The sequence below is a fragment of the Xiphophorus couchianus genome, chromosome 1, assembly GCF_001444195.1.
Source record: "Xiphophorus couchianus chromosome 1, X_couchianus-1.0, whole genome shotgun sequence".
In the NCBI taxonomy this organism is placed as follows: domain Eukaryota; kingdom Metazoa; phylum Chordata; class Actinopteri; order Cyprinodontiformes; family Poeciliidae; genus Xiphophorus; species Xiphophorus couchianus.
Window position 1 is genome coordinate 6983573 of NC_040228.1, and position 14655 is coordinate 6998227.

Consider the following 14655-nt stretch of genomic DNA (forward strand, 5'->3'; position numbering starts at 1 on the left):
ATACAATAAGTTAGCATTCAACAACATAGCATTTCTTTAGCATGCTTCATCATTTGTAGCAAAGGATACATCTTCAGCTAAAGAAATATTTCTAACGTCCACATGAAAAGCTCAGTTCTTTTTGCTTGACTTATCAATACAGTTTAGGGTTGATTTAACAATTATTGTTTCAATTAACCTATTAATTGGGTAGCAAACGATGTGTCTTAGATATTTTTATTTATATATTTTGTTTATAGAATTTGTAAAAAAAAAAAAAAAAAGCTAGAAGTATGCCACCTGAGGAGTTTTGGGAGAACATATTTATACGCTGTTTTTTTTTTTTTTTTTTTTTTTTTACTTAAATGCAAAATGTATTTATGTTTTGGTACAGTTTTGACTTAATTATTGCTCCAAATGTGTCGTTGCTCCAACAAAAAAAAAAAACATAAAAAAAAAAACAACTTTCTACTTCAATTTAACGATTAATTGACTACAAAATTAGTTTTGATTAGTTTTAATTCATTAATCATTTCAGTCCTATATTTCTTTGGGTTCTGCGGAGTCCTGGGTGAAAGACCCAATTCTAATCTCTTGGGTTTTCTGGCAGAATTTGGATTTGAAATCTGGTATTTCTCAGATTCCATGATACCATTCCAATAAAACTAACGTTGCTTCAAACAGCTACACATTTGCCAAAAAAAAAGTAGCTTTTCAGTGTTGGGTAGTATAAACCATTTATTGTTTGCATGTACAAACATTGATTTACAAAATGACAATGAAAGGCAGACAGGTTTTATGGATGATACAAGATTCTTTTTCTTTTGTAAAATTGAAATATGTGCCCTAGAGTCCTGTGTGCTCTGCGGCTTTCCATCAGAAGCGCACGCGTACCCTCCATGAGTAGCTTGTGAGAACTTTGTCCCTTTTCTTTACGATGCAAGTGTACGTGCCTTCGTTGATGGCGTTGGCCACTATGGTGATGTGATCGTCTTTCAAAGAAATGTAGTTTGGGTGAGAGTGCTCCAGCAGCTCCCCGTCTTTGTACCAGCTGAAACAGAAGGCAGACGCTGTTCGAGTGTCGTCACCGCAGCCATAGGACAAGTGATGACGCGTCACATGAACTTACTATATATTGCCTCTCTTTGATGCGATTTTCTTCCCACAGCGAAAAGTTAGCTTCTTTCCCTCAGTGACCAGCTTGTGTTTGGTCCTAGGTGGAGTGGGTGTGGGAGCGGCAGTGGGGAAAGGAAATTCTGCAACGGGAATGAACACGTTAGAGGGAAAACAAAGAAAAGGATGTGGATATCCAATCAATTTGTTTATTCCTTTAATGGGAGCAGCTAACAGCGAAGCGTCATTCAGAGCTTTCAAGCCTTTCGAACTTGTACGTATTTCGTCCACAAACTTCAGCATTCGTGTTGGGATTTCATTGGGCAAATTGACGCAACACAGAGCGCAATTACAAAAAAAGGACATCAAACATACATGTGTTTTTTCCCCTATTTGTTTACAAAGAAACATCTGAAAACTTTGCATTTATCCTCCATCCATGCATCATTAGGTGTTGGTGCCTATCTCCAGCAGTTTAGTCTGCATTTATGTTCTAGTGTATTATTACTATTATTATCATGCTATTCCAGCTGCAAGTCTTTTAAGATTACTGAGATGGTCTTAAGAGGAACGGCCACTGACGGTCATTCTTCTCTACAAAATAAGCTGGATTAAGCAAATTTGTTGACTTAATTTTCAGATCTTACCACAGATTCTTGATTCAATGTACAACCCGGACTTTGACTGGGCCATTCTTACACAAGTATTGTTTGATGTAAACCACACCATTGTAGAGTGACTGTACGTTGCATGTCATGGCCACATGAGACGGAAAACCTCCAACCCGAAGTTTCAAGTCTTCAGCAGCCACTAATGATCTTTTAATCAATTTAGCCCAGTTTTAATACAACAATACATTTCTTTTTGCTCCTTTTCAAAAAGGCCAGGTTTGTGGACTGCACAACGAATACTCTATCTGCTAAAGCTATCCTAGTTTTAGCTGTGGACCTCTGCATCTTCACCACGTCTTGGCTGCGTCTCTGATTAATCCTTTTCTAGCTCTAGACTTTCAGTTTATATGAACAGCTGTTGGCACGTCTACTGTAGTGTGCCATTCTCTTTCCATTCCTGGCTAATGTACTGAGCAGTGCTTGGTGAGATATTCAAATTTTTGGATATCGTTTTACCACCTAATCCTGATTTAAACTTCTTTGTAGTTTTATCTGTGAGCTGTCTCTAGTCTTTATGATGCTTGCTTAAAGATCTGAACAGCTGTATTTCTACTACCATTAAATGGCACATAGGTATACTCTATGTAGTAATTAGGTGTAAGTCACTGGTTAATGAGTTAGTGTAGGGTTAATCAACTAAGGATTAATTGATAAGTGGTCATTTTCTTAAAAACCTGAGATTTCTCTCAAATCCAGAGGGCTAACCGTCTTTCAAAAGCATGAAAGGCTGAATGTTTCACAATATGCAAAATTAAATTAAATAAAAAAATTTATATTATTTATGTGTCAGCTGTATTAAATACTGAGTGAATAAACAGGAAATTGTAGTTTTCTCTTATTATTGAATTTAGACATTTGTGAAATATAACAAAACAGGAATCTCTTAGATTGCTGAATAGAAATAAAAATTAATAAATATGTGAAACACTTAATTCTCCGTGAACAGACAGATGTTCATACAGAAGTGTCTGTGGTCACTCTTGAAGGAATGCTAAAACTTCCCTCCATGAAATTCTTTAACTCGCGACAGCCCCCAACATCAGCCAGTTTTTTTTGCCACCATGCCTTCTCTTATAATGTCACCGTTGTTTCCGTTCGTGTCCTCGGCTTTTCTGTCGTAGCACATCTCTAATTTTTGAATGAGAAATTGACGCTGCTCCCGCCAAGCAGCTCGGCTGAATCGGCACTGTTAAGGCGTGACATAAGGAGTTTGCCGAGTGTTACGTTTCACAGCAGAACCGCAAAAAGAGCATTTTTCATCCCACACTGGCTTCTGTTTGGACCATTTCTCTTTCCCGCTCTGGTATGCCCCCGCCATCTTTATTCTGTTATCAACAGGGCTCCGCTGTAGGATGACCAGCAGCTCCTTCTGCCTTCGGCTAAACACTAAAAGAATGTCTAGGTGGACGTTATTAGTTAATCGACTGGAACTAACTTTAATCTAATAAACCATTCGACTATTAGCCGCAGGTCAATTAATTGTTTACACCCCTAGTGCACGTGTATTTTGCGGTAGATTTTGTCTCAGCATGTTGCTTAAATTTAAACTAGTCCAAAATAGAAGATGGGAATCTTCAACTTCACAATTATATGGACCTTTGTGTTGGTCTGTCACACAAAATCCCAATACTATTAATGCATATTATGAAAAAATAGTTTCATCTCTGTTTCATTCGTAATATAAAAATACAACATTGTTCCCCGATAAGCACCTCCACTAAAACCCGATTATCATAAATGTCGTGATCCAACCCTCATCTGAGAGAGTGATGCTGACCTGTCGGGGCCGTGGGGCTCCTGTCATTATAACATCTCCCATCTGGCTTCTGACAAACACAAACAGAGCAGTCTGCGATCAGTTCTTAGGCTGCTTAAGAGCCCCTCATTTTCTCGTTAATGCCGCAAAAATCCCAATTGACCCTGTGCGTCTCTAACCCTCGAGCCACAGTCTGAAATTCCAGCGGTTTGGAGTGGCTCTGGAATTTTCCACAGCCGTACAGCGTCTCTGAAATCAACAATGAGGAACAGATTCCTGCAGGCCAGAAATCGTATCCTCGCGCTTGTCTCCGAACTGTCCCCCCAGTTGCTGACAAAACCCACTGGAAAGCCAAGAAATGCAAGGGTTGTGATAGTTTAGAGGGGCTGGTTCCTGTTGTGCAAGAAGAGCATCCCACAGTGGAACCTAAGGAGGCCCTCAGACTGCTGATGTGGTGGACTGCACGCGAAGCAGGTCCCTTTAGATGGCAGCCAACAGGTACCAACTCCGCCGAGCCTCGAGGAAAGGCTTCTCCTTCAGTAGAAATACACTTTAATTCCCCTCTTAAATCACACACTTAAAAAAACTCCATCACAGCTCTACGAGGTTGGACCTGTTGGCTCCAGCTGTTCCATTGGCAAACGGTTCACAGCAGCTCTTTACGCTGTGAAAGCTTTCTCTTTTTTTTTTCCCCTCCCCGGGCTGCTGCTGCTGCTCTCTGCAGCCTTACCGTAACAGAAATCACAGCTGGAAGGGCAGTGCCTCTGCATGAGCCTGCGCTTGCTGTCGCAGTAGCCTTTCCGAGCCCAGGAAGGACAGATAAATAAGCGATCCAAACATCCTGGAAGAAAGAGTGGGGAGGTTAGAGGGTGGATTTAGGAGGAGCAGGACCAGTCAGCAGCAAAAGGAAAAGCTGGATCCCCAATCATTTTTTTTTGTGCCAACAAAAATGAGTCACTGTAATACACACTAATGATGACTCATGAGTTTATGCAATGTGCATTAATGCCACGTTGGCTGTCAGCGTCAAAGACAAACTCGGTGGTCTGTTTTCCCTTTGGTTCTGATCCAAAGATGTGTCACTGCGTGTTATTTAACCAGTTTTTAACGTATTTATCTGAGTGTAATTCCTCCAATTCCAGGATCAGAGTACAAAATGTTTCAGCTTTTTTTTGTCATTCACAGATGAAATTGATCATTTTGTTCATGTTCTTTCCTTCCTTGGCCTACAGTATATATGTATATATATATATGGAGTTTCTTATGTTTTCTCCTACATATAATGTTGTTTTTAAGTTATTTAAGTGCCCAAAGGTCTGTATTATTATTATTATTATTATTGTTGTTGTTGTTTTCATATATATATATATGAATTGTGTTTTTTTTACATCAACTTACCGCTTACACTATGCTGCCAAAAGTATTCGCTCACCTGTCTTGACTCACATCTGAGCTTGCCTTAGCATCAGTGTTAGACACTTTCCAATCTTTGATTAAAAATATTTCAGGCGTTATCCCTTTATGCCACAGATGTCTCAGTCTTTCTTTCGTTGCCCACCCTCTCCATGGTAATTTGATCTTTTTGAACTTTCGCAATTGAGTAAATGACACCCCTTGCACTAGCCAAAATGGCAATATAGAAAATATTCAGCAGTTTCAAATGGTAACTTTCTAAAATCTTGCTCTGGTCCGACAGGGATGTCTCAAACCGGAGAACAACAAACGTACCATAGAGACGGTGCAAACCCCAGACCTCATCCTGCGTGATCTGCTTGCGTCCTGTCAGAGTAGCATTCAGGTGCATTATAGCCTTCGGATCCATAGAGTGCATGAGTCCGAGGACGTGGCCGATTTCATGCGTCGCCACGTGGACAATGTCTGTCAGCCAAACCCCTGCAACACGAACATAACTGCTATTGTCGTTCACTTCACTAATTGTCTGTGGGTACAAAAAAATATATACATATATACATATTCCTGCCTTTCTTCCAGCTGAAGCGCATGTCTCCCAGAATCCAGTATTCCTGGTCGTCAAAGTGGATCTCGCCCGTTGGAGGGAAGAAGGCGTGAGCCAGTTCACCCGTGATGCCGTCAAAACAGTGGTGCAGGTAGGACTGCCAGCAGTCCGTGTGGTTGACCGGGTAGAATCCTGCCAAGAGAGAGAGAAGAATGCATACCTCTGAGTCAAGGAGGGAAGCCCTCACCCCATTATTTCTGCTCTCTGCAGACTGCAGATGGGAAGTGATGAATTACCAAAGACAGAGAGCTCTTTGCTAAAGCCTCAGCCTTCAGGATGACAACCATGCCTCTCCTTGTCACTGACAATTTATGCCGGGCTCTTGAGTTTAGTCCCAGAAGTACGAATAAAGCATAATTCACACCGCTTTGCTATGGAAGCTGTCAAGCATTTTACAGTTTTTTTTCTTCTTGCAGAATTATGAGTCATGCTGAATATAGGCTTTGTACCCCAGTCTCGGCACACGGCAATTTAAGGAAAAGCAACAGCAAAGCAGAACTCTGGAGCCGGGTGCCAAGCAACATCTGTTGGAGACAGCAGCATGCAGGCAGAGCAAGCACCCACCAATCTTAATGTCTGCCTCCTCGTCAGCTGGCACCTCTCTGAATGAGAACGGGGAAACGTCACTCCACAGGCCAAAAGCCCTGGCAATGCCTCGACGCGTGTCGCTGGCATTTATCAGGTTTGTGGGAAAAGACAGCAACCTGTTGGGAAGCACCGTGCCGTTAGTACTGCTCTCTGTACGCATTCCTCTCTGCAGCTGAGGAGTCAGCAAAAAAATAAAAAAAATAAAAAATAAATAAATAAAAGAAAAACACAGCAGCTACTGTTCAGTAGCGCACAAATTCCCACAAGTGTCGCTGAGTACAGCTCCATTACTTCATCTTCTTGAGTATCTCAGCCAGGGTTAGATCTGTGCAGGAACTTTTAATGAGGGTTATGTGTTAATCAGATCATCTGTAATCTTCTTGTAGGGACTTTTAGATCACCGCAGTTGGTGAAATTCAGTGTTGGCTTTTCTAATCTAATCTCTTACTGAAGAGTTTATGGGCTGACTGAGGACGCCAGAGGACGTAAAAATTGGTGAAGGTTTTCTTCAAAGCAATTTGTACAATGGTATCCAAACAGTTTGAAGTCCTTTCTGTACAATTTTATAGTAGCTTTCTGTAGTTAAGCATGGCGGTGATGTGGAGCCACTTTTGGTGGATAACAAGTCAGTGTGTACCTTGGAATGCGTGAGAAAAACATGGTAAGCTTTTCAATTCGGAATAAACAATTTCTTCAGACCACATCCACAGATGTCAGATTTAAGTACCTTCAGAAATGTTTTGAATATTTGCAACGGCAGACTTTGACTAAGACGAAAGTATTTGTATTGTCCCGCTAAAACCATCGTGACGGTACGCGCACTGCTTCAAGTAAATTGGTATTTATTCAGCACTTTCTGCAAGCTGCAATAAGCTGTTTTGTGTAGCACACAAGGCCGGTAAGGAGACCACATTATTTAAGTCTTGGTCTTGTCTAAATCTCGACTACATTTCTACTTTTTTTTATGTCTCGGATATGATGATCAGAGGAATCTCAGGCCTTTCTTCTCAAACCAATCAAGACCACGATTGCAATGTCCCTTCGTTTTAGTTTGAATCCTGACAGGATTCAAACTCCCTACAGTTTTCTTTTTTACTTGAGACATGAGAAAACACCTAGAATAAATAACTTCCAGTGCAAATACTTGGGTATTTTTCTGTCTGTACAAGACACACAAAGAAAGACCATTAAGCCACCCAATTTTACTCACTCTGCCTGCAACTAATGCTAAGTTAGCTAACATTTGGCAGCACATAATTGCTCTGTTTGCTTGCCAGATTCATTGAACAAGTAGCAGCATGTAGCTGAGGGTCTGCCGACATACAAGTTTGGGTTCCCTTAAATGTTGCGGCATTGCATCTGTCTGAGGAAGTGCCAGTTTGCTATAGAAATGCAACAGATGTGTTTTCTATAAATGTTTGTATCAACAGCTGCATTGTTATGAACAGAGCCCATTAGTTTTCTCTTCCTCCACTTTGGTCTTGGTGTTAGTGTCATCGCCCTCAAAGTCTTGATATGCTCTTGTCTACTTAATTGTGCTAGTAAGGGAACAGTGTGTGAGTAAATACTTATAAGTTAGCTTGAATTTGTCCCATTTGAGCTGCTCTGGGGTCAGGGTGTAGCGCTTGTTCCTGGACAGGTGGAGGACTTGTGAGCGGGCCTCTTTGCGGATCCCGATGACCAACATGGTGGTGTGAGCTTCTTCCTTGGACAAAGCAAAAACCTTTAATGTTTCACATTACAGATTGCGAAGTGAAGACAGAGTGCTCACTTCGACTTCACGCCGTATTAAAGATCTAGTTCAGAACTTTTGAAGTGGCTCCCTGTTAAAGGTGAGGTGGGTTCCAATGCAGCTGGAAGCCACCTCTGCATCTACTGGATCTGCATCTTCGTACAGCGTCATTCAGATTAGTCGGTGCTGGAGTTTGGAGCTAACCGTAAGAGAGCCCGAGTCTAAAGTGGACTTCTACTATCTTAACCCTTCTGCGGTCTTCAGAGATGGAGTTATGTAGACCTCACAGGTTTTTTACTCTGTGCACTGACCCCGCTAACTTCCCCACTGTCCAACCATGACCTTTAGCGCACTCCTCCTGAGTGGTCTTCACTAAGACCACGGGAGGGTTAAAGCAACTCCGAACTCAAAAGCACCATGGCATGGTATGGTTCATGTGATCACTACTTAAGAATCTTTAAACTTACAATAAGATGATTAATTACACAGGAAATGTAAATAGGAGGTGGTGCACACCCAACAAACCTGTCATGAAATTTAGGGAGAAAGAGAACAGCATTTCTGGTCAGAATTTCTGCCTGATATATACTGTGTACAATTTTACTAGGCGAGTTTTAGTTTTTATCATTTTCATGCATATTTTCTAACTCCGAGCTGTATAAACTTGAATGCTTTGTTTAATGAGGGAGGGTGGTTCCTAAGGAGATCAACCATAATTATTGGGCAGTTTCTTTTCCTCAGGCAAAATGGGGACAAAAAGAGATTTAAGCGACTCTGAAAAGTCCAAAAATTGTAAAAAGTCTTTTAGAGGGATGCAGCACTCTTGAAACTGCTAAGATATTGGGGCGTGTTCACAGAACCATCAAACATTTTGCTGCTAATTGTCAGCAGGGTCACAAGAAACATGTTGAGGAAAAAAACAGGTAAATCAACTGCCAAAGATTTGAGAAGAATCAAACGTGAAGCTACCAGGATCCCGTTATCTTCCAGTGCTGTCACATTCCAGTACTGCAACCTACCTGGAGGGCCCAGAAATACAAGATGTTCAGAGCTCAGAGACATGGCCAAAGTAAGGACGGCTGAAACCCGACCACCACTGAACAAGACACAAGTTGAAATGTCAAGACTGGGCCAAGACACATCCGAAGACAGATTTGTCAAAGGTTTTATGGACTCATGAGATAAGAGTGACTCTTGACGGACCAGATGGATCGACCCGCAGCTGGATCAGTAATGGGCACAGAGCTCCACTTGCTCTGCTCTTTGAGTGTGTTAGACTCAGGAGTTCAGTTCTATAAAATGACAGCAGTAAGCAGGGTCATTAAATAGCAGTGTTGCAGTATTTCGAGTTCTTTCAGGAATTTAGATGTCCACCTCGGTCTACGCCTAATCTGGAATAACACTAAATTAAGACAGCGTGGGTGATAACTGCTTAAAATTTTAACAGAACCTTTATCCCTTTAAGGTGCTAGTGCGAAACAATGGCAATTGTCTGGACGAAATCTGTTTGGTATGATTGTCAATAAATTTTGTGCAAAAGCATTTCTAAGAAATGAAGCTCTGAAGCATTGAAGGCATTTAAAGTGGGGATGAGTAACAAAAACTCCAAATTTTGAAGTATACATTTTCTCATAGATTTTAAAGCCTGTGATCTGGTGCTTTGTTTTGTAAAAAAATCATAAATATCCAATGGTTGCCTTTGTGTCTCTGTGTGACCTGTTGACATTTGATCAACAGCTGGTCTAACCAGGGTCTGCCACCCTCCTCATTCACTTACTGCTGGAGATAAACTCCAGCTCCCTCAAGCCCTGCACAGTGGATCTAATAGTAAAATGGGGAAGAAGATGCTTGATCAAATACTTTATTGGCTGCAATGGTCTCGTAGACTAATGTTGCCAAAAGTACCCAGCCATGCCCCCATATCATTGAATTTGGGTATTCCAATCACAACAAAATGCAGACTGCTTCAACAAGCGTCTGTGAAAGAATGGGTTGCTCTTGAGCTCAGTAAATTTCAGTCCGGTAACATGATAGGATGCCATCTGTGCAATAAATCCACTTGTGAAATTTCCTCCAAACTAAATATTCCACAGTCAATTGTTACTGGTAATATAACAAAGTGGAAGTTACTGGGAACAGCAGCAACTGAGTCTTGAAGTGGTGGAGTACTTAAAAATCACAGAGTGGGATCAGCAGATGCTGAGGCACGTAGTGCCCAGACTCAGTAGACAGACTTTCAAACTTTATTTGGCCTTCGTATTAGAACTGTGACTAAAAAGCTTCATGCAATGGGTTTCCATGGCAGAGCAGCTGCATCCAAACCTTACATCACCAATCGCAATGCAGCAAGTTGGGAGCAATGGTTTGAACCACTACTGGACTGGACTCTGAAGCGGTGGAGATGTGCATTGGAGCAATGAATCATGACGCATTTGGCAGTTGAACGGATGAGTCTGCCATTGGCAGTTGCCAGTAAAACACCCATTAATGACTGCATTATGTCAAATGTGAGGGACATGCTGCTCTCAGCATCAGCTTACTTAAATTAATTGCTGTTCTATCAACCTTCCAGACCACTCAGGTTTTCTGGATCTGGTCTGCTCTCCATCCCCACAACCAAACATGGAGAAGCAGCACTCAGCTTCTACACACCACTAATCTGTAACAAACTTCCAGAAAAACTACACATCTGCTGAAACACTGAGTTCCTTCAGATCAAGACTTAAAGCACACATGTGATTAGTCGTAAGTGGAACACTGTACAACAAGTATTTGCTTGATTATTTTGATGACGACTTTTGACAAAATGTAATGTTTATCGCTTGTTTGGCAATTGGTGACTGTATGACGTTTTTATGTTGTAAAGTACTTTGAACCATCTTGTTGCTGAAAAGTGCCACACAAGTGAACTTGACTTGACCTAAGTCTTGCATTTATTGGCTCAATTTGATATCAATCTGATTTGCTCCGTTTAACTTTAGATGTCAGCAGATGTTGGTCAGACTTTTTGGGCGACTTTTAAAGCAACGTTTATTCTATATGCCCGTTCCTTGAAGCTGGTGGTGTGCCGGCTGACTTGTGTTTTTTATAGAAACACAAATTCCGCTATTTGGAAAAATCCAAGGGGTCATGGTGTGGAATCAAAACGAGCACCGCCCATCACTTTCATTACGGTTACATTGTGAAGTGTTATATTATTTTAGCAACACTTGGGAGGATTGCTGCTTTTCTGTTTCGCGTAAATGCAATTGGATTGTGGTTAACATCAGTTTAACATTTTTGTATAAATGCTGTGAAACTGTGTTATTTTTACTAAGGTAGCGTTTATAGAGCTTACCAGTTGCATTCGGATTGAATTAAGTGCAATGCCTTCAGTGTGACCAGCAGCATTCTAAAAACATCAGGCATATTTTCACAAGCAAAAAGCCCAGAAAACGCTTTGGACTCAGTCGAAGAGCTGGCTTGTCTCACTGCAGAACTACAGTTTATTTTATGATAAATACTACATTCTCTTCATGTGTGCCATTACATCATCATGGAGTTAGTCAAAAACTTCACCTGATGCAACCTGTTCTGTAGCAGCACCTGTCTGGGGTAAACTAGAGCACCCTTTATTTTGCATTCTGCACCTTATCCTCTGGATTCTGTTCCAGATTTGCCCCGTCATGAGTAATATATTACTTCCTTTCCAAAAATACTGAAACAGAGGCAGGCGCATTCTGTTGGGAAACTTGATAAAGTCTCTCCCTCAATTTTCAAAGAATGCTCTTTTTCTTCCAAATCACTTCCCCAATATGCTCTACTGACCTCCGCTGACACCTCGCAGTCATGCACTCGGTGACTTATGAGGCGTCTGATGCATTCAGGCCAGCACAGCTCTCTCCCTCTCTCCATGTGCCGTGTCACTGCACATCGGCACTCACGCTTTGGCTCAAATGAAGATGAATTGGGGGAACTGCGAGGACCGGAGTAGGCTCTCTCTAGACTAAACCTTGAAGCCGTGAGTGAGCTCGCAGACTAAAACATGCGGGGAGACATCTCTGAGGACTCTAGAGGGAGTCTGGAATAGCTTAGCCTCAAACTACTAAACAAGGGATTATGATTTTCATTCCTCATCTCCAACACACACACACACGCACACAAGAATCCTTTTTTTTTGCAGCAAATGCTGCATTTTGAATGTAATTTAAAACAGTCTGTTTGTTGAATGATGTACATCTGAGTTCCTTACAAAGGTCTTTGACTTGTTTTTTTCTTTTTTCACATTTTGTCATGCTACGACCACATACTTAAACGTTTTCCATTGGGGTTTTCTGAGGACAGACTAACACAAATCAAAACATAATTAAAAAGTCAAGGGTAAATTTACGTGGTTTCCAAAAATGCTTTAGAACAAATAAATCTGACAAGTGTGTCATCGCACATCTAATTTCCCGTTGAGATCAATAAAGTACTTTTAGATTCGAACTGAATTCAGTTATATTAAACTCTCTTTTCCGAAGTACCGCAAAATAACATTTAGAGCGACCAACTTCAACCCTACCAAGAGCAAAACAGATCTAGTCTGTATGAATAGGTGGCAAGTAAAAAGTCTCAGTTGAAAGAAAGTAATAAGAAGTCCTGCTTACAGTTTGCCACAGTGAAAGAAATTTAGGAAGATGCTCTGGTCAGATAAGACCAATACAAAATACTGTCTGAGGTGGAGCACTAGCACTTCGTATTATCCTGAACACATCATCCCCCTGACAAACATGGTGATGGCTGCATCATGCTGTGTGAATGATTTTATTATTATTATTTTTGTTCTTCAAGATGGGCAGGAAAGCTGGTAAAAGTTGAGGAGACAACCACTCTAAAAATACAACAGCTACTGTGGAATTGTTTCGATGAAAGCAGATTTATGGTCCAGTCAAAGCCCACGCCTAAGTCCCATTACGAATATGTTGCACGACTTCCATCTTAATGTTCACAGACACTCAATCTAAGTGAGTTTGTGCTATTTTGTAAAGAATATTTGACAAAAGAGGAAAAAAGTCAGTCTCTAGATATGCAAAGCATTCTTTTAAAAACGGGATAAGTCTATGTAGCTTAATACATACGAACACCACACTGTTCATATTTGTATTTGCTAAAATAAATAAAGAAAAAGAAATCCATAAATCATCTTTCATATTATGCCCTTCTCTGTGTTAGTCTATTTCAGAACATCCCCAATAATTAAATTTGAAAGTAAGGTAGAGGTGAGGTAAAAAAAAAAAAAAAAAAAGAGAATAAATTCAGGTGGTGCAAATACTTTTGCAATACACAGCGGACTGAATCTTTTTCACATGCCGGATTTATGCTGTCAGTTTATCTAATAAAAGTTAACGCAGCAGTTCTCTTGAATGACAGCTAATAAGAATGTGTGGCAAAGGAAATGACACAAAGCTGTCCCTCAGGCTCTCGATCACAGTGGGTGGCTGGAGAGAAGTGAAGTAATGTGTAGGGGAAGACATTTTTCCTATTCACTGAAGACATTACCTTACAAGGATCCACTGTGTTGCCGAAACCAATTCTGGTATTCATCTAACGTCAACTGAACTGAACTTTAACTAGATCTGATGTCCATTACTTTAAATGACTCCAGCTTTTGGTAGTGATTAGGCTGAACAGTTAATATCAATTAAAGTCCTTTATGATAAATTGTAAATAAATAAATAATAAAAAAAAGTCAGCAGGAAATCATCCAGCTCCTTAGAAGTCTCAAGACTCCACATAAAGAGGTTTGTCAAATTTTCAAATTCAATCTTTTCACAGCACTTAGAATGTTTTGAAGTACTAGTGCTGTCTTTCAAAAGTTAACATTCAGTTGTAACTTTCTGAAAAATCACGATTATTTTTGGGAAATGTATTATCTCGGACAATTATATAGACAGAATATGTCGTTAAAAAATGAATAAAAAGGTAACCAGCTTCTTAATTAGTTTAATGCGCAGCTCTAACTCCGAGTCCTCCGGGTCACCGAGTGGTCACAGCATACCTCTAACCTCCAGGAGGGAAACGCGGTGGTTAGATGCATCCCTGCGAACAGAAGGCTGAGCAGCGCTGCGGTCAGCAGAGGAGCGGAACACCAGTCACCGCTGCGTAAACCTCCAGGAGTCCCGCAGCTCACCATGGCTGCAGCACTGACACACTGTGGGAAGTATTTGCGTCTGTCTGCGAAGAAAGCTCCAACCATCGATGCCCGCCGGCGCTACTTCATGCCCATTGCGCGCAACTTTGCGTGTAGCTTTCTGTCACTCTGTGCGGGAGCGCAGTCCAGCCTGCGGACCGCGTAAAGGAAAGTGCAGACTGCACATCAGCTCTGCTCGGCTCTCTTCCGCTCAGCAGCACGCCTGCCTGCCTGCCTGCCTTGCCAGCGGGCTGGATTCACGTTGCTGTAGTCGGGGCAGGGGGTCAGTGTCGAGACGACCTAATGAAAACCAAACGCGCTGTCCGTCGCACCACTGCTTCCAACCACGAAACCTCAGTTACAGCACTATCAGATGGGTTGTTCTGTTTTTCTCTCTTTCTTTAGTGTTTATGTAATCCTCCTGGGGGAAAAAAAAAAACGCTCATGCACAGGCATCTGGGCACAGGAGAACGGACAGGGGCGTTGTTAGTATTTTAAAGCACATGGGGGGCTGGAGCCCTCTTTTTTTTCTTCACCTGCCTGGATGTTTAGTTGCTCTTATTCCTCCCATAGCAAGCCACTGCTATTAATATCATTCATATCCTTGGTGGGGGCTGCACCTGAAGTAAATGGCCTTCACATGCCACA

The 14655-nt window shown here is 41.4% G+C and overlaps 1 protein-coding gene across 2 annotated transcripts; it reads right to left on the reverse strand.

The window, feature by feature from the left end:
• Nucleotides 1-701: 701 nt before the first annotated feature.
• mmp23ba (matrix metallopeptidase 23ba) lies at nucleotides 702-14427 on the reverse strand. Of its 2 annotated transcripts, none has more exons than XM_028024794.1 (8): nucleotides 13876-14427; nucleotides 7693-7829; nucleotides 6101-6240; nucleotides 5501-5668; nucleotides 5248-5412; nucleotides 4250-4360; nucleotides 1109-1235; nucleotides 702-1030 (listed from the first exon to the last, which is right to left on the reverse strand). In XM_028024794.1, exons 1-8 carry the CDS (start codon nucleotides 14071-14073, stop codon nucleotides 856-858), a joined length of 1221 nt encoding a protein of 406 aa, XP_027880595.1. In that variant the 5' UTR covers nucleotides 14074-14427; the 3' UTR covers nucleotides 702-855. The 2 variants fall into 2 exon arrangements, with proteins under 2 accessions (XP_027880595.1, XP_027880604.1); XM_028024803.1 differs by having other exon boundaries at nucleotides 7693-7825; nucleotides 13876-13992.
• Between the last annotated feature and the right edge of the window lie 228 nt (nucleotides 14428-14655).